We start from the raw sequence: 21,101 nt of genomic DNA, 5'->3' as shown, positions 1-21,101 counted from the left end.
GAATGGAAGCAAGTCCCCGCAGCAATGTTCCATCATCTAGTGGAAAGCCTTCCCAGGAGAGTGGAGGCTGTTATAGCCTGGGGCTGCAGGGTAGCCTAGTGGTTAGAGCGTTGGACTAGTAACCGAAAGGTTGCAAGTTCATATCCCGAGCTGACAAGGTACAAATCTGTCGTTCTGCCCCTGAACAGGCAGTTAACCCACTGTTCCTATACCGTCATTGAAAATAAGAATTTGTTCTTAACTGACTTGCCTAGTTAAATAAAGTTTTAAAAAAAGGTGGACCAGTTCCATATTAATGCTCATCATTTTGGAATGAGATGTTCGAGCAGGTGTACTTTTGGTAATGTAGTGTACTTCATTTGCTGATTTGTCACCACACTGCATAACTATTAGCAAGCTTGTTGATTTCAACCAGTGAATCAAAACCTGGTTGTGGGTTAAACACTTGGTTAAGACAAAAACCAGGACCAAAACAGTGCTGTATTGCACAATCCACTCGTAGGGTTCGTGTGAACGGTCTTGCAGGGTGTGGGGGAAGCAAGGGTCACAATCTCACTTTCACTCCCACCACACCACCCCTGGCCAAACTCCTGTTTTGTCTGCCGTGCTCTGGGAGGTTGTAGTTGAAATGAAGTGAGCTGTGCTCTGGAATGTTGGCTGTCCGCACAGCGTAGCCAGAAAGAGGCAGACAGAAGCTTCCACACACACCCTCCGACACTCACTCAAACACCAGCACGAGGGTGCGACTGTAAGCGGAGCGAAATGCTGGGATTGATCAGAACTTCCTGAACTGGATATAGCTACACTTCCAGGACTAGTTCTAGGCTGAGGAAGGATTTTTGAGTTTATATCCAAGGGGTAAGTATCCATTGAGTTTTTCTTAAGCACTGGGTGTGAATCTGAGAGCATGTGTTCCCCAGGAGTAACAGCGTAACAGCACAGCAGAAAGGTTGTAGATGGAATGTTGACTTCTCCAGCAAGGGAGCTGGTCGCTATAAAACATTTGAGTATATGAAAGATGTCAGGAATGCAAGGGGTCTCTTTAATGTTTTATTTTGGTATTGTTAGCGAGCGAACTGTTCCGCCCGTTCAGCTCACAAGAGAGACTTGTTAGGTCGAGAAGGTTATACATCAGTTTGAAAACTTGGAGAGGGAAACTGACTAAATGTACCCTTATACCTTTGAGTATGTTTTGGGAAATTTGTGTGTTGAGTAGGCTGTAGGCATCATTGATGTCTTGTAAAGTTTCTGAGGCACTCGACTATATTCCGGGCACCATTTCAAGCATCGTCAAGTCATATTTCGTGAAACGAAAGTCACAAGTCACTCGTGAATTCTTTGCTGGGATGTCAGCGGCTATTTCCAGTTCGGGACGTCTGTGTGCCCAAACATTATTTGTTTGCATTGGAAGGGCAAAAAGTAATCTGACTCTCGGCACCTTTTGATGCCCTCTAACCATCCAACTTTCTTTTTAGCCGCTGGTTGGTTGGATTCTATAAACTATTCCTTTCCCGGTCGCGTTTTCAAAGGCGCTCCTTCCGCCCACCTCCTTTAGCTTCACCACCTCCAAGCACAAAAAGTGTTGTATAACCAGGGGTTTAATCTTTGTCTGGCTTATGGGCCATGGATGATTTAAAAAAAAAAGCCATCCCTCCCTGTCTTCTGGTTAAAGGGTGTCTTCTGGTTAAAGGGCTTAAGGGTAGTGTGGAGACCCCATTGTAGGATCAGTTCACACAGTCCAGGGCAGGGGTTTTGATGTGGCCCAACCTGCCAGGGAGTCTCTATGTAGCTTGGGGGCCACAGACGGGGGGGCCGGCGACGTGTTTGTGGAATGGCATGGAATGACATTCCAGACGCCCAGGGTGTTGTGTAACGCGGGAATGCCAAATAGAGGCCGCCGGAGCAGGGGAGATGATGTCCGTCAACATGCCGGGAGAATTCCTACGCACCAAGGCTAATAAAGGGACTAGTAGTGCTCTGGCATGCAGGGAATGATAATGATAGCCAGAGCACAATGGAGCCCTATGTCATATTTGCACTGCGTCAGTGTTTGAACAGACACTTAGTCACTTACAGCTAGACGGTCAGCTCACACACGCGGGGGGACACATTCTAACATAGGAAACGTGTGTGTGTGTAAACCAAACGTTGTTAGCGCTAACCTACTAGAACTGAGACTGGAGTGCTTCTCAGCTTTCTAATTCAAAGAAACACTTGAATCATGTTCTATGTAAATCCTTGATTTTTTTCCCCCACGTCATGCTTAATCACATCCCATCCTTTACATGTAACAGGTGATAAACCTTCACAGCTTATCGAGTTCTTTACCCTCCTGTTCTCTTCCATCTTCTTATTTACATTCCCGAAGAGCAAACACAGCATTGTTATGACTGGTCTGGCCAGATGGGGAACGTTGTAGTGGATTGACCCCTAAACAAGTCCTACATCCATAATCCATTCTTAGTATCTCATGGCATTTGCAGTGCAGAAAGAACACTACGAAATGGCGTGTTAAGAGTACTTATGTAAAGGGTAGGGCATGATTGAACACGCCGTTTTGTGTTCTCCCATTATGGCGTAGTGTGTGTGTGTGTGTGTGTGGGCCACAGCTAACAGTGCATTAAGCTGCAGCTCAGTCAGTCACATGACCAGTGATGTCAAACGGTAATTATTGGCATTAACCCCATACAGCTTAACACACTCAACATACAATAGCCCTGCACATCGTTTCTCCCTTGGAACAAGTTTTAACATGCTTTGGAACACATTCTTATCACTCATCAAATGTCACCTTCAAACGCTAAATGCTAGCATTTAGGATTTAATGGGAACAAACAGGAATGTGAAAGGAACATCGAGAGGGTCACACGCTTGGAATAAAAATAAAAAATAAACTTTTGCCGTGGCAACTGCAGAACTGACAGAGGGGGAGGGGAAAAAATAAGAGTGATGGAGGGAGGGAGGGAATGCTAAATCTCAGTCAGGTGAAGGCTAGCGATGCACATGGCTTGAGAAAGAGAGCGAGACGGGTGGGTAGGTGCACACCGATGGACTGGAAGCCAGACGAAGGCCGGCCAGGCAACATGTCGCAATGGGCCGAGGTCTCTGAAGCATTTGAGAAATGCCTGGCCCGAGGTCCTTTCCTGTCAGACCTGACTGTGTTGCTGGGGGCTATGATGGATGGGCATACTGGCCTTGACGCAGTTAGCCGCTGCACTAACTGATTTATGAGAATTGAGAGACGTTGGGTTGAATGGGGAATAGTTAGCCCAGCTCTTGATCTCAAAACACCCTAATGACAGAACTAATGGAGTTATGAGTTTGAATTAATGGACCATAAATGAATTGAATGGGCGGTAATTCTCCGGTCATTATTTTGTACGTAATTGACAGGTATCTGTTATTAGAGTGTAAAATGCACCATTGCATAATCCAGGTTGGATTAAAGCAGCGGTTCCCAAACTTTCTCGGCTCACGACCCGATTTTGATATTTTCGAAAATTCCCGCGACCCATAACCATGTGAAAGAAAAGTTTAGAATTAACGGCCAATGTTTACTTTTTTTATTTGGGGATATGGCAGTCATTTGAAAAACATTCTAACATGTATTTCTGACTGTCTTCTCAACTCACCATCACATACTTTTAATGTGGGGCTATGACAGTCAATTGCAAAATTAGTCTGACATGTAATATCTAATGAGATGGGTGTACTTGATGCGTGTCACTTCGGAGCTTCTCAAAGTCAGGGGGTGTGGTCGACAGTGAGCACCTCATCTCTGCTGTCACATTCAACTTGAATCGATATTTAGTTTTATTGCAGACGAGAAAACTGAATCCAGCTTCACACAGTTATGAGCCATCGAAAGGGTTCCATGAGTTGTATGGTGCTTTCACTACAACTGGGAACTCAGGAATAATACGAGGTCAAATTATGACGTCCGTGATCTTCAGGTCGGAAAGTCGGAGCTCTAGAAAGGCCCGAGTCTCCCGAGTTGAATGGCCTTTCAAAACTATTATTCGCAGTCGGAGCTCTTTTATTTTATTTTTTTAACAATTTTTTTTCAGTTCCTAGTTGTCTTGAACGCACTGATGTTGGTAGTCTGAGATTTCAGAGTTCTCAGTTGTTTTGAACGTGGCATTAATGCTCAGAGGGAGACTGCAGGATATTTCCTTTGAGTCAGAAACCCAAACTCCTCCATAGTGACCCGGGAATGAGAGTTGTTCATTCAGAGTTTCGTCTTGATTGCTCCCAATAGCATAAATTCTTTATTTACCAGGGTTATCTGACAAAGGTATTGTGAGTTTCTGTGCCTCTGGCTCCCCACACATTTTCACTGTATCAATTGTGGCTGGTAATATCAAAGTCTCTGCAATAGTGTGTGGTTTCATAGAGTAGTGGGCGTAGCCATTCAATGTGGGAATAATTTAAGTGCATTGGTCAAGTCCAGCCTTTTCCCATGATCTGAGGGCGCTCTCTGGTTTAAATGTATTTTAGATTTTTTATAATTTTCATTTTTAGATTAAGGTAAACCACATTATGATCATTTTTGAGATACAAAGACTAGCATTTTATTTATTTATATTTATACTTATTTTCCACCACATTTTTCAAATAAATTCATAAAAAATCCTACAATGTGATTTTCTGGATTTTTTTGTTGTCATTTTGTCTGTCATAGTTGAAGTATACCTATGATGAAAATTACAGGCCTCATCTTTTTAAGTGGGAGAACTTGCACAATTGGTGGCTGACTAAATACTTTTTTACCCCACTGTATACACACACACTGCTCAAAAAAATAAAGGGAACACTTAAACAACACAATGTAACTCTAAGTCAATCACACTTCTGTGAAATCAAACTGTCCACTTAGGAAGCAACACTGATTGACAATAAATTTCACATGGAAATGGAATAGACAACAGGTGGAAATTATAGGCAATTAGCAAGACACCCCCGATAAAGGAGTGGTTCTGCAGGTGGTGACCACAGACCACTTCTCAGTTCCTATGCTTCCTGGCTGATTTTTTTGGTCACTTTTGAATGCTGGCGGTGCTTTCACTCTAGTGGTAGCATCATCCAGGATGGCACATCAATGCGAGCTGTGGCAAGAAGGTTTGCTGTGTCTGTCAATGTAGTGTCCAGAGCATGGAGGCGCTTCCAGGAGACAGGCCAGTACATCAGGAGACGTGGAGGAGGCAGTAGGAGGGCGACAAGCCAGCAGCAGAACCGCTACCTCCGCCTTTGTGCAAGGAGGAGCAGGAGGAGCACTGCCAGAGCCCTGCAAAATGACCTCCAGCAGGCCACAAATGTGCATGTGTCTGCTCAAACGGTCAGAAACAGACTCCATGAGGGTGGTATGAGGGCCCGACGTCCACAGGTGGGGGTTTTGCCAGAGAACACCAAGATTGGCAAATTCGCCACTGGTGCCCTGTGCTCTTCACAGATGAAAGCAGGTTCACACTGAGCACATGTGACAGTGTCTGGAGATGCGGTGGAGAACGTTCTGCTGCCTGCAACATCCTCCAGCATGACCGGTTTGGCGGTGGGTCAGTCATTGTGTGGGGTGGCATTTCTTTGGGGGGGCCGCACAGCCCTCCATGTGCTTGCCAGAGGTAGCCTGACTGCCATTAGGTACCGAGATGAGATCCTCAGACCCCTTGTGAGACCATATGCTGGTGCGGTTGGCCCTGGGTTCCTCCTAATGCAAGACAATGCTAGACCTCATGTGGCTGGAGTGTGTCAGCAGTTCCTGCAAGAGGAAGGCATTGATGCTATGGACTGGCCCGCCCGTTCCCCAAACCTGAATCCAATTGAGCACATCTGGTACATCATGTCTTGCTCCATCCACCAACGCCACATTGCACCACAGACTGTCCAGGATTTGGCGGATGCTTTAGTCCAGGTCTGGGAGGAGATCCCTCAGGAGACCATCCGCCACCTCATCAGGAGCATGCCCAGGCGTTGTAGGGAGCTCATACAGGCACGTGGAGGCCACACACACTACTGAGCCTCATTTTGACTTGTTTTAAGGACATTACATCAAAGTTGGATCAGCCTGTAGTGTGGTTTTCCGCATTAATTTTGAGTGTGACTCCAAATCCAGACCTCCATGGGTTGATAAATTTGATTTCCATTGATAATTTTTGTGTGTCAGCACATTCAACTATGTAAAGAAAAAAGTATTTAATAAGAATAGTTCATTCATTCAGATCTAGGATGTATTATTTTAGTGTTCCCTTTATTTTTTTTAGCAGTGTGTGTGTGTATATATATATATATATATAATCACACACACAGTACCAGTCACAAGTTTGGACACACCTACTAAGTTTTAAAATATTTTTTTACTATTTTCTACATTGTAGAATAGTAGTGAAGACATCAAAACTATGAAATACATATGGAATCATGTAGTTACCAAAAGAGTGTTAAACAAATCAAAATATATTTTAGATTCTTCAAAGTAGCCACACTTTGCCTTGATGACAGCTCTGCACACTCTTTGCATTGTCTCATTATTCTACAATGTAGAAAATAGAACAAATAAAAACTGGTACTGTGTTTGCGTGTTGTATGTATATATTTTTGGGGGGGCTATTTTGGAAGTTCTTCCATAACCCCTAGTTTGGGAACCGCTGGATTAAGGATAGGCTGCCATCAGTAGAAGGTTTTGTAAATATGACGCCATTTGCAACACAACTTGGTGGTGAAATGGCAAGAATTATGGCTTCTGCACAGCATATAAAAATATATATTCCAAACTGGTGGATGTTTCTCAGACCACTATTTGAAGAGACTCTGTGACTGGAGTTTTATGCTGAATAAATAATCACATCAGTTTGGGGGGTTCACATCAACACACATTTTGGTGTTGATCATTTTGTAAATATGGCACAAGGGAGCCCTTCTACTCAAATGTGGGTCAGAATGCATCATACAACGCTTGCAGTCTTGAATCTTCATCCAGCCCCAAGTTTTTGTCTAAGTTTTGTCTAATTTACCCTACTCATAATTTCCATGGCTGCTGCCCCATTTCAAGACTTTTGGTTTTTCCACTTCAATATTCTACACCCCTCCTCACTGGAGAGCACGTATACTGAACAGCCTGTGATGTCACCAAGTGGACTTTTCCACTTGTGGTGTATTTCTGTGGTGTATTTTTACTCTGAGGAACATTAGTGAATCTTCGTCTGTCTGTTCCATCGTTGGAACAGGATTTCCAGATTGAATCCCAATGTTGCCAAGTGAACGGTATTAAAAGTGCCTTTCCCTGCCTTAAATGCTTCTTTATTTTCTCTCTCTCGTTGCTCCATCACCAGTTTTGGAAAGCGTTCTGCAGGGAGCCTGAGACGCGGATGCGAGTGCATCGTTCTGGAACCTTCCGAGATGATTGTGGTGAGTCCTGCCGCCATTGCCAACTCCACCACAGTGGCGTCACGTCAGGCAACAGCACACCACACTCACTCCATACACTGATGTACTGGGACGGGTGGTTTACAAAAGATGAGACTTAGGGCTTAGGACTTATAGGGACAGGGCTTAGCAATGACCTAGTGTGTTTTATGAGGACTTTTACACCCCAACTAATTTAGTTGCCTAGATTTTAGGTCTACTAAATGGCCTTTATTTATTGTGGACGAACCAACTACAAGTAATGCTAGTGCTTCACTTGACACGCATACATTCAGCTATAGTGCTTGCTGCTGTTTTTTGTTGTTGTTCACTGCACGCTCGCATACTTGGCTAAATGTAAGGAATACAATAAAGTGCTTCAGTAATTTCCAGTCAGTGATATAAAGGTTGACCAAGTTTTATGGTAACATCAAATGTTGGCACAGACCTTATAAAAAGCAAAGTTGAAAACCAATCAATCCAGCCTTACCAGGATATAAAAGTAGCAGCACAACACAATCTGCTGTCGGGAACATGAGGCCTTGGAGGCGTGCTAGATCTTTAAAGATACGAAAGCCCACTGTCCTTTTCGCTCTCTGACGTGTGCGTGCACATGCCACACACAACCACCCTCACACACAATCGATCGCACATCCCACTCATGCGTAATCAATCACACACGCATGATCAAGCGCGTACACGCTACAATTTGACATAGATCCTATCGCCTAAAAACTGCTCCGTTTTGAAGAGCAACCATACCTAACCAGTTACATCATGTTACTGTTAATCACCAACCGTCCTACAGTACGGCTGCCACAAAGATCTTCTCTGTAATCATAGTGTCCTATGAATGTCTCCAATAATAATTATATAGATGGCACCTTTTTGTTAAATGTGGCTCCAGCTGCTAAAGCTTCAGCTTTTCTAATAGCCTTCTCTCCTCCTCTCTGTCCTACTGTTGATCATTACCACTTCCTGGTGTAGCCTCAGCTATTATGGGCGCAACAAGCAGCCTATAATTACTGGGAGAATGGCTTTGGGGTGATACTAAGACAGCAGCAGCTCTCGCTCTTAAGCCCCCAGTCTCCAACACATACTAAAAGCAATAAACGCAAGATACTTAAACTGATGCACACGCAAACCAAAATCATACTCGCACATGCACTCAAACCGATACACATATGCACAGTCAACACACACACACGCGCGCGCACACACACACACACACACACACACACACACACACACACTGAAACTGATTGACACACTCGAACCAAACTGATACACACAATGCATGCACTCTCGCTCCTCTCTCAAACACAACTCTCTCTCTCATCCACCACAGCTCCCCTGCCGTTGCCATAGCAGCAGTTGGTACGGCAGAGAGCGAGGGAGAGAGGTAGAGATTTTATGTGTAATCCCAAAGGCTGAGTGCTGTGAAATGTGAAGCCGCAGTGAAGAAGCTTGTGAGGGAGGAGTGTGTGCCAACTGTAAACGCCTTAAATTTGTCATTCTAGCACCAGGCCTATTTCATCAGGCTACTACACTTGACTGTTAAGTATTAAGTCGTTGAAATGCATTTTGTGAGCAGAGAAAATATGTTGCTGCAATATTTTTGCAGGTAGAACATGTAGTATATGCATTTCTGTCTTCTGATGGCCGATGCCTTGTGACTCCTCAACCTCAAGTTGTACTCGTAATTTGAGGCCAGTTGTGCCATTATCCCTTATTACGACGGTCATTTTGAGCCATTTCATGGGACTGTGACTCCCGAGGGTGATCGACGGCAGGAGCAGTATGATCATAAGGGAGGGCAGCATCTGCCTGAATGACTGAACTCGAGACTGAATGACTAAATCTGAATCACATCAGGGCAAGGGGGTGGTATGTCTCCCTTTCTCCATCTCTCCGTCCATCTCCCTCTGTTTGTCTCCCCTCTATCTTGTTTCCTTCCCCTCTCTCTCTCTCCATCCCTCTCTTGATCTCTTCCTTTCACACGCTTGCCTTGCCAATTCACTATGTACCTCTCTCACACACCTCCCTCTCACTCGTTCCCCCTCTCCTGGAGTTGTGATAGCTTCCTTTGATGTCGGAGAGGAGTGTTGAGGCGCAGCCCACACACACACGCTGCAATTTTTACGCAGTGAGAGGGGCGGGAAGAGGGGGAGGGAGGGGGCGAGGAAAACTAGACAGTCACTCCTTCCTTTCCTTCTACCCTGTTTCCCCAGGTGGACTATATGGACCAAAATGAGGAGTACTTCCAGCGGCAAGCATCGCACCGACAGTCCCGCCGGAGGTTCCGCAAGATCAACCAGAAGGGTGAGCGGCAGACCATCATCGACACGGTGGACCCGTACCCCACCGGCAAGCCGCCCATAGCCAGGGGATACCACACGGTGAGTCACCATCTAGCTACCTGGCTCCTCCTGTTTAGTTAGTAACTAGGCTGTTTTGTGTTGCTGGACACTCATGGTGTATTCCTTACCTTGCCTCCGCTTGTGTCGGCTAACATAGTCCTTGTCTAAGCTTGTTGGACGCTTACCTGTGTAGCCTACTAGTGAATACCTTATACCCTGGTCTGTGTAGCCTACTAGTGAATACCTTATACCCTGGTCTGTGTAGCCTACTAGTGAATACCTTATACCCTGGTCTGTGTAGCCTACTAGTGAATACCTTATACCCTGGTCTGTGTAGCCTACTAGTGAATACCTTATACCCTGGTCTGTGTAGCCTACTAGTGAATACCTTATACCCTGGTATGTGTAGCCTACTAGTGAGAACCTTATACTCTGGTCTGTGTAGCCTACAAGTGAGAACCTTATACCCTGGTCTGTGTAGCCTACTAGTGAATACCTTATACCCTGGTCTGTGTAGCCTACTAGTGAATACCTTATACCCTGGTCTGTGTAGCCTACTAGTGAATACCTTATACCCTGGTCTGTGTAGCCTATTAGTGAGAACCTTATACCCTGGTCTGTGTAGCCTACTAGTGAATACCTTATCCCCTGGTCTGTGTAGCCTACTAGTGAATACCTTATACCCTGGTCTGTGTAGCCTACTAGTGAATACCTTCTACCCTGGTCTGTGTAGCCCACTAGTGAGAACCTTATACCCTGGTCTGTGTAGCCTACTAGTGAATACCTTATACCCTGGTCTGTGTAGCCTACTAGTGAGAACCTTATACCCTGGTCTGTGTAGCCTACTAGTGAGAACCTTATACCCTGGTCTGTGTAGCCTACTAGTGAATACCTTATACCCTGGTCTGTGTAGCCTACTAGTGAATACCTTATACCCTGGTCTGTGTAGCCTACTAGTTAGTACCTTATACCCTGGTCTGTGTAGTCACAGCTTACACAGTACCTGACATGTATACCCTGATCTGTGTGCACCCTTGTTTCTACTTTGCTCTGCTCTATAGTTACGTTGTGGTCAATGTATCGTGTTTGCTGTAGGCTTGCTGTGCCTTGTTTCACCATTATATTATTATTCTACCCTTCTTGGGTACCTGTACTCCGAAATGCATTTTTCATGCTGTTCACCCTTTTGCTATCCTCGCTGTAGGCTACCTTGTATACCTTTCTCGACTCGACTCTTGTGCACCATTGCTACAAACTCACCGTCTGACCTTAATAGACTATATATAGGTTATAACCTCCTGTGTCATCTTTGGGCCCTTTTTTTCTAGAACTAGTGCCTCTATGCAACACCCCCATATACCCACTGCCTTTACTCCCTTTGCATCTTTCCTTCACCCCATAACCCCTGTGTCCCCCAATTGCTCCAGGCGGTGTCAGGGTGGTTGTTATTCTACACAGTGTAGCTCTGGGAGTTCCATGTAGTTGAAGGGAGAAGCCGTATTGAGTCACCCACCAGGGGTTGATGTGGATGGCAATTGTAGAGCCAGCTGGTTTCTCCAGCGAAATCAGCAGGAGCATGACTGGAAAGGGGGGTAAGAGGAGAGTAGAGAACAGTATGTGTAGAAGAGGGAACAGGGGGTCCTATTCATCATGTCGTCCCAAAGCGTTGCCTTTCTTTATGCAAACCACTCCCCCCCACAAATATTCTAAAAGGGCAGCATGTGTGGAGATGGAGAGTCTCTCTCTTATTTTCCAATGGAGCACGCCACAGTCCACTGAGGTGGCCACAGCAGTGCCCGAGATGGGTCCTAAAGTGTCTTTCTGTGAATGGGGAACCCATGTTCACTATAATGAAGGGTTCACTAATAAAGTATACAGTACAATCACATGAACGCACCCCATATTACTATTCATGGATACCCATGTTCACTCATGATGTGAACACACCCCATGCCCCATGTTATTTTTCATGAGCCCCAGTTCTGCCTTATTTCAACCCATTCCTCCTATTTCTGCAATTCTGAAGGGAGGACGGTGTCAAGAAGAGTACCCCGGCTCGTTTGGAACGCCATGTAATAATCTGGGTTTGCCGTACAAAGCGGAAACGCGCCGGACGTCATCCCCACCCCCCCAACACCGACCCCTAATTTTAGACTGGCTTTGGGTTTTTACATAAAAGGATACCCTGAACTTTCTCATGGCCTGACGGCGCCTGTCACAAAATTCTAGTTCTCCTCAGAGGCCCGGTGGGAAGAATAAGTGGGGTGCCATGGTAACAAGTAGTCCCAAGTGGAGTGGAGTGCACTTGAAGTACAGCAGTGCGTAGAGGGAATAACTTCAGTTGAGACGATACTGGCGAGCGCATAGGGGGAAAGCTTGGATGGGCTTGGATGTTAAGATGACATGTAGCACGCTAATCTCCCGCATTTGGAATGCCAGGCTGCGCCGGGATTTTCCTTCTCAAAACCCAGAGGCGCATTTAGAGGTGAAAAATGCGCCAGGGAGAAACTTTTGTCAGAGGAATAAAGAGAGCTGTGTGAACATGCCAAAAGCTTGGGTTTGTCTTCGTAACTCAAATTTACGCCCCTTTAAATCTCACTTGGTAGACATTCGGAATAGGTGTATTGCAAGAACATTTTGTTTTTGTGGGGATATCCCATTTACAGCAAGGGGTCTTTCATTCAAGGTATCTATCTACCTATGATGACACCAATCCAACTATATCTCCTCTGTCTCTACTTTCACATTTTTTTCTTCAACAAAATATATATATATATTGCCGATAGGAACGTGCTTTATTGAAAACAATATGCAGGACACTCGCTTTAAGTGTGGGCCTTTCTTCAGTGGGGTTCATCCCCATTGAAGGCCCTCTAAGCAAAGAGAGGGTCCCAAACCTTTGTTCCTCCACCGTAGACCTGATGTGATGGGATGTGACCAACAGCTACTGTGTCTCAATAAATTATAACAGGTATACTGCCAATGGCATGCTAACCTAGCACGGATGGTCTCCTTGGGACGTCTGGTTCTGTGTGTAGCCCAATGTCCTGGTCTCCCCCTGAAAAAGACGCTCCCAATGGTAAATACGTCATTAAATAATGGATAGTTGTCACTTGCCAGACATCCATTTTACCTCAAAGTCCCAGAAAGCAAAAATTACCTGGTGCTTCACCAAATGAATAGCCTGACTTTCACATGAGGCTAAGGCTAATAGCTTCAAAGGCAGAAACCAAGCTACTGAAACAATAGCAATGCTAAAGGACAAGTTTCAAATGAAAAATGCAGTTAAACAGACTTAAAACTGGACGTCAAATCAGCCATTGGGGTTTAGACTATCTGTGAGCCCTGCAGCCGACGCTATCGGACATCTTAGAATGCATCACACACCGTATCACACACCACTCGCTCAGATGAGGTCGGCCACACTGACTGAGCCCCTTCTGTCCTCAGAATGGGCACCACCTATTCAGGCTGGCTCTTTCTATCCTTTTTCATCTTGTCCCTTTTGCTCTCTCTCTTTCTCTTGGTTTCTTTATTTCTTTCATGATGTGGTAAAATGTATGTCAATTTAGAGTCTGTCAACAGTGTGGTTAGATCAGGGTTGCCAGGTCCAGTTAACATTTCCATAACAATGACCACTCAAAACCTGCCGAAGCGGCCTGAAAACGAGTAAAAAAAAAAAAGTTTTTAATTTGCCGCAGTAAGGGAGTGTCTAAATACAGCCGTTAGCCGTTGCTGTTATAAGATGGTTAGAAACGTTATTAGAACATCAAAAATAAAAAATAAAACATGTCATAACCCTGGTATATGGTCTGTAATTCCACAGCTTTCAGCATGTCCGCATTTGGGGCTCAAACCCAGTTGATAATTAAGCAATAAGGACCAAGGGGTATGTGGCCAATATACCATGGCTAAGGGCTGTTCTTATGCACAGCGGAACAGGGGGGTGCCTGGATACAGCCCTTAGAGGTGGTATATTGGCCAAATGCCACAAACCCCAGAGGTGCCTTATTGCTATTATAAACTAGTTACAAATGTAATTAGAACAGTAAAAATACATTAATATCCGTAGTATACAGTCTTTATATACCACGGCTTTCAGCCAGTCAGCATTCGAGGCTCCAACCACCCAGTTTATAATTGAAAAATATAACGTTTTTGCGGAATTACCATGATTCCATGTGCTACCTGCACTAGCAACACTCAAAGCTCAGTAATATATTTCAACCCAAAATCTGCATTCAGGGCTCAAACCACCCAGTTTAAAATTGTAAATACATCCCCTTTGCTATAGGAACTATAGAAAAATCCAACAGGAGAGTTTGAGGGATGAAATTTGGACAGAGGATCTCAATCTGTGTGCAAGAAACACTTGGACAAACTTTTTTTTTTAAATAAAAAAAAATGTTAGTCTATTTTCTGGCAATTGTGCTGTTATTATGTGCCAGATGTTAAGACTTGAAACAGTTATAAATGGCCCATTTGCGAGATTGACTTGTCATTTCAATAGGCATAGGCTACAGACTAAAACCTGGGTTTATGATATCAACTTTGCCATGGTTTGCTTAGCTAGTTGCAGGTAACCTATAGCCCCTGATAGGCCTACATCTCATTTCAGATGAGCCTACAGTAGCCTAGGCAAGATGTAAACTGAACTAAGCAGATTGCTTCGTTCAAATTGACAGACTCATTTACTGAACATGAATAGGGGGGTCGATATTTCGAGGTAAGAAGTGCTTGTTTCCAAATAGCCTACTGAAGATGGTGTCTTAATTTCAATCACTGAATTAAATATTAATGAACTGTTTGTGCTTGTCAACAACATGCCATTGATTATCTTGATCTGTAGCCTCATCTGACTGACTGTTACGTCTCTCTAATGTGCTGTAATAACTAATTGACAATTTCGATAGAGCTTTGATAACTTCCCATTTAAGGCTACAACAACGATAAACTGAAGTCATGGGACATTTATTAAATCCATTTGCAAGCTCCAGGTAGGCTACACAAGTGGCACAAATTGGTTTGCAATGACTCCAGTGATATCGTACTTTCAACATATTTATTGTGGCAAATGGTAGTCTACAGTAGCCTATAAATGAATAGGCTACTAAGATAGCCAAGAGATGCAAACATATCATTCTCCACTTATTTTATTTTTTTCCCCAATCCCCCATATCTTTTTTTAGTAAATATATATATATCCATACACACCCATACATAACTCTATTCATACATAAATATGCATACATAAACATTCATACATACAAAGACATACATATATATTTTTAGAATATACCTTTATTATTCCCCGCCAACCCTCCACCCCTCCCCCAATTGGAGTAAACTAATAAACAATAACACGTAGGCTTCTACTTATTATACACATTTTACAATAGTTGTTTTTAGTCCTTCCTCTATTTCTGATGTCCATCCAGTTTGATTTCTATTTGTAACAGTGTAATGGGGCAGCAGGGTAGCCTAGTGGTTAGAGCGTTGGACTACAGGAACGGGCCACCGCCTTGATGTTAGTTGAGAACGACAGGGTGTTGTCCAGGATCACGCCAAGGTTCTTAGCGCTCTGAGAGGACGACACAATGGAGTTGTCAACCGTGATGGCGAGATCATGGAACGGGCAGTCCTTCCCCGGGAGGAAGAGCAGCTCCGTCTTGCCGAGGTTCAGCTTGAGGTGGTGATCCGTCATCCACACTGATATGTCTGCCAGACATGCAGAGATGCGATTCGCCACCTGGTCATCAGAAGGGGGAAAGGAGAAGATTAATTGTGTGTCGTCTGCATAGCAATGATAGGAGAGACCATGTGAGGTTATGATAGAGCCAAGTGACTTGGTGTATAGCGAGAATAGGAGAGGGCCTAGAACAGAGCCCTGGGGGACACCAGTGGTGAGAGCACGTGGTGTGGAGACGGATTCTCGCCACGCCACCTGGTAGGAGCGACCTGTCAGGTAGGACCCAATCCAAGCGTGGGCCGCGCCGGAGATGCCCAACTCGGAGAGGGTGGAGAGGAGGATCTGATGGTTCACAGTATCGAAGGCAGCCGATAGGTCTAGAAGGATGAGAGCAGAGGAGAGAGAGTTAGCTTTAGCAGTGCGGAGCGCCTCCGTGATACAGAGAAGAGCAGTCTCAGTTGAATGACTAGTCTTGAAACCTGACTGATTTGGATCAAGAAGGTCATTCTGAGAGAGATAGCGGGAGAGCTGGCCAAGGACGGCACGTTCAAGAGTTTTGGAGAGAAAAGAAAGAAGGGATACTGGTCTGTAGTTGTTGACATCGGAGGGATCGAGTGTAGGTTTTTCAGAAGGGTGCAACTCTCGCTCTCTTGAAGACGGAAGGGACGTAGCCAGCGGTCAGGGATGAGTTGATGAGCGAGGTGAGGTAAGGGAGAAGGTCTCCGGAAATGGTCTGGAGAAGAGAGGAGGGGATAGGGTCAAGCGGGCAGGTTGTTGGGCGGCCGGCCGTCACAAGACGCGAGATTTCATCTGGAGAGAGAGGGGAGAAAGAGGTCAGAGCACAGGGTAGGGCAGTGTGAGCAGAACCAGCGGTGTCGTTTGACTTAGCAAACGAGGATCGGATGTCGTCGACCTTCTTTTCAAAATGGTTGACGAAGTCATCTGCAGAGAGGGAGGAGGGGGAAGGAGAATTCAGGAGGGAGGAGAAGGTTGCAAAGAGCTTCCTAGGGTTAGAGGCAGATGCTTGGAATTTAGAGTGGTAGAAAGTGGCTTTAGCAGCAGAGAGAGAAGAGGAAAATGTAGAGAGGAGGGAGTGAAAGGATGTCAGGTCCGCAGGGAGGCGAGTTTTCCTCCATTTCCGCTCGGCTGCCCGGAGCCCTGTTCTGTGAGCTCGCAATGAGTCGTCGAGCCACGGAGCGGGAGGGGAGGACCGAGCCGGCCTGGAGGATAGGGGACATAGAGAGTCAAAGGATGCAGAAAGGGAGGAGAGGAGGGTTGAGGAGGCAGAATCAGGAGATAGGTTGGAGAAGGTTTGAGCAGAGGGAAGAGATGATAGGATGGAAGAGGAGAGAGTAGCGGGGAGAGAGAGCGAAGGTTGGGACGGCGCGATACCATCCGAGTAGGGGCAGTGTGGGAAGTGTTGGATGAGAGCGAGAGGAAAAGGATACAAGGTAGTGGTCGGAGACTTGGAGGGGAGTTGCAATGAGGTTAGTGGAAGAACAGCATCTAGTAAAGATGAGGTCGAGCGTATTGCCTGCCTTGTGGGAAGGTGAGAGGGTGAGGTCAAAAGAGGAGAGGAGTGGAAAGAAGGAGGCAGAGAGGAATGAGTCAAAGGTAGACGTGGGGAGGTTAAAGTCGCCCAGAACTGTGAGAGGTGAGCCGTCCTCAGGAAAGGAGCTTATCAAGGCATCAAGCTCATTGATGAACTCTCCGAGGGAACCTGGAGGGCGATAAATGATAAGGATGTTAAGCTTGAAAGGGCTGGTAACTGTGACAGCATGGAATTCAAAGGAGGCGATAGACAGATGGGTAAGGGGAGAAAGAGAGAATGACCACTTGGGAGAGATGAGGATCCCGGTGCCACCACCCCGCTGACCAGAAGCTCTCGGGGTGTGCGAGAACACGTGGGCAGACGAAGAGAGAGCAGTAGGAGTAGCAGTGTTGTCTGTGGTGATCCATGTTTCCGTCAGTGCCAAGAAGTCGAGGGACTGGAGGGAGGCATAGGCTGAGATGAACTCTGCCTTGTTGGCCGCAGATCGGCAGTTCCAGAGGCTACCGGAGACCTGGAACTCCACGTGGGTCGTGCGCTGGGACCACCAGATTAGGGTGGCCGCGGCCACGCGGTGTGGAGCGTTTGTATGGTCTGTGCAGAGAGGAGAGAACAGGGATAGACAGACACATAGTTGACAGGCTACACAAGAGGCTACGCTAATGCAAAGGAGATTGGAATGACAAGTGGACTACACGTCTCGAGTGTTCAGAAAGTTAAGCTTACGTAGCAAGAATCTTATTGACTAAAATGATTAAAATGATACAGTACTGCTGAAGTAGGCTAGCTGGCAGAGGCTGCGTTGTTGACTATGTAGGCTAGCTGGCATTGCCTGCGTTGTTGACACTACACTAATCAAGTCGTTCCGTTGAGTGTAATAGTTTCTACTGTGCTGCTATTCGGGGCTAGCTGGCTAGCTAGCAGTGTTGATTACGTTACGTTGCGTTAAAAGAACGACAATAGCTGGCTAGCTAACCTAGGAAATCGCTCTAGACTACACAATTATCTATGTAGCTAGCTACGATCAAACAAATCAAGCCGTTGTACTGTAATGAAATGAAATGAAAAATGTGATACTACCTGTGGAGCGAAGCGAAATGCGACCGGATTGTTGAGTGCAGAAGTTCTGTTCGGTAGACGTTGGCTAGCTGTTGGCTAGCTAGCAGAGTCTCCTACGTTAAGGGCGACATAAAACTACACACTCTAAACTACACAATTATTTTGGATACGAAGACAGCAAAGACAACTATGTAGCTAGCTAACACTACACTAATTAAGTCGTTCAGTTGAGTGTAATAGTTGTGCTGCTAATCGGTAGACGGTGGACTAGCTAACGGTGGACGTTAGCTAGCTGGCTAGCTGCAGGGCAGTGTAGACTGCGTTAGGACGACGAAATACGATAATTACGCAATTATCTATGATGCAAAGACGGCTATGTAGCTAGCTAAGAAGAAATTGCTAAGATTAGACAAATCAAACCGTTGTACTCTAATGAAATGTAATGAAATGTAATACTACCTGCGGACCGAGTGCAGATGCGACCGCTCGCTCCAACCCGGAAGTGTATTTTTATACAATATTTATTGTATTATTTGTTCTGTCTTTTCAGGTGGATTAAACTGAAATTGCAACTGACTTTCTAAGGCTTGTTTAAAAAACAACAATATTTTGGAGATAATTTCATAATTTGGTTTTAATCCAGAGAGGTTAGCAAGGTTAGCAAAAGTATCTTGATCCTCTATGAGGCCGTGGAGGTTAGCAAGGTTAGAAAAAGTATCTTGATCCTCTGAGGCCGTGGAGGGATTCTAATTTTGGTTTTAAAAGAAAACATGTAGAAAACATGCCACAGATTTCTAATCCCTTATTATTGTTGGATCTAATTTTTACAGCTAACATTTCGATGGCAATAATAATTAGATATGCAGATAGTGGACAACCTTGTTTTACTCCTCTAGACAGTTTAAAACTTTGAGATGTAGCCATGATTTACTATTTTACACCTAGGTTAACTATACATAACTTTAACCCATTTTATAAGAGATTCCCCAAAATTGAAATATTCTAGGCATTTATATATAAACTCCAGTCGTACTTTATCAAAATCCTTTTCAAAATCAGCTATGAAAACCAGGCCTGGTGTACCCGATATTTCATAGTAATCTATTGTTTCCGGTACTTGTGTTATATTATCTCCAATGTATCGTCCATGTAAAAAACCTGTCTGAATAGGATGAATAATATCTGACAATATTTTTTTTAAATTCTATGCGCCAAGCATTTAGCTAGGATTTTTGCATCACAACACTGAAGTGTAAGAGGCCTTTTTTAGATGGACTGGATGTTTATATATACCACTTGGGTCCTGTTTCAGTAATAATGATATCAGACCCTGTTGCGTGTCCGATAATCTACCGGACACATAATCTACCTATCTATATAGGAGTGGTTAAGACATGCTAATAATAGTCCTCTGAGTATATCAAAAAAAGGTTTGGTATACCTCAACTGGTATGTCATCCAGCCCTGGAGTTTTCCCAGCCTTAAAGGCTTTAATTGCATCTACTTTGGCCGTCACATGAGTCTTTCTGTACAGAGATTAATTTTACTTTATTATTAGGAAAAGAATCCACACAATTTGCTTCGGTTAGTGGAGATGGAGGAGACTAACAAAAACATTTTCTTAAAGTACTTTACTTCTTCTTTCAAAACATAATTCGGTGAATCATGTGTGACTCCATTTGTAACAAGTTTCAATTGTTTTTTTTGGTAGCATTTCTATATTGAACATTGAAAAATCATTTGGTGCATGTTTCCCCATATTCCATCCAGTTTGCTTTATTTTTATAATATATTACATTGGATGTTTCTTGACTAAATTCCTCCATTTCTTTTTGTTTTTCCTCTAATTTATTCTGTGCCTCTATGGTACAGTTTTTATTGCTATCAAACTGTACTGTTAGTCCTTCAATTTCTTTTGTTATCTTCTTGCCGATCAGTGGGACGCTAGCATCCCATTTCGAAAACTTCCGGTGAAATTGCAGAGCGCCAAATTCAAATTAAATTACTATAAATATTAGACTTTCATGAAATCACAAGTGCAATACATCAAAATAAAGCTTAACTTGTTGTTAATCCACCCGCCATGTCAGATTTCAAAAAGGCTTTACTGCGAAAGCAAACCATGCGATTATCTGAGGACAGCGCCCAGCACACAAATGCATAACAAATCATTTTCAACCAGGGAGTTGCGACACGAAAGTCAGAAACAGCGATATAATATATGCCTTACCTTTGAAGATCTTCTTCTGTTGGCACTCCAAAAAGTCCCAGTTACATTACAAATGGTAATTTTGTTCTATTTATATCCATAAAATTTCAGTTTAGCTGGTGCGCTTAAGTCAATAATCCACTCGGTTTGTCTACTTCAAAATGCATACAAAATGAATCCCAAACGTTACCAACAAACTTATCCAAACAAGTCTATCAACGTTTATAATCAAACAATAGGTACCCTAATACGCAAATAAATGATATAATTTAAGATGGAGAATCGTTATCGTCTTTACCGTGCTCTGATTCACACGGAAACACTACAGCCAAAATTGGAGCCACCTAGAAAAACTACAATTTCTGGGTCATTTTTCCAAAAACCAGCCTGAAACTCAAAATACTGTTGACATCTAGTTGAAGCCCTAGGAACTGCAATCGGGCAAGATTTCTCCATATAATAAAAGTGCCAGGCATTGAAATCAGCGGTAGGATGATTTTTTTTGGGGGGGGGGGTTCTGTTCTGTTATACTCACAAACATTATTTTAACAGTTTTAAAACTTTAGTGTTTTCTATCCAAATCTACCAATTATAAGCATATTGTAGCTTCTGGGCCTGAGTGACAGGCAGTTTACTTTGGGCCCGATTTTCATCCGGATGTCAAAATACCGCCCCCTATCCAATTAATATGGACTCTTTCGATCTAAATACTGAATTGCATGGTCTCTAAAGGCACATTTAAGTGTCCCATAAAATAAGGGGTTCTGCTGTACCTACAGATGAAGTAGGAAGTTTACATACACCTTAGCCAAATACATTTAAACTCAGTTTTTCCAC

General features: G+C 44.2%; 1 protein-coding gene across 12 annotated transcripts in view; it reads left to right on the top strand.

Moving 5' to 3' along the window:
- LOC115129556 (rap guanine nucleotide exchange factor 2) overlaps positions 1 to 21,101 on the top strand; it is a 146,922-nt gene that overhangs the window by 67,994 nt on the left and 57,827 nt on the right. For 11 of the 12 annotated variants that reach the window (XM_029660029.2, XM_029660027.2, XM_029660021.2 and 8 more), the window contains exons 5-6: positions 7,326 to 7,401; positions 9,630 to 9,797. In XM_029660029.2, coding sequence (XP_029515889.2) covers positions 7,326 to 7,401; positions 9,630 to 9,797 — 244 coding nt within the window. Of the gene's footprint in view, positions 1 to 712; positions 859 to 7,325; positions 7,402 to 9,629; positions 9,798 to 21,101 lie in introns of those variants that run through there. The other variant, XM_029660030.2, reaches the window with a different exon arrangement.

The sequence above is a fragment of the Oncorhynchus nerka genome, linkage group LG5 (assembly GCF_034236695.1).
Source record: "Oncorhynchus nerka isolate Pitt River linkage group LG5, Oner_Uvic_2.0, whole genome shotgun sequence".
NCBI lineage: Eukaryota > Metazoa > Chordata > Actinopteri > Salmoniformes > Salmonidae > Oncorhynchus > Oncorhynchus nerka.
Note: the sequence above shows the minus strand (reverse complement) of the source record. Positions and strands in the feature narration are given on the sequence as shown.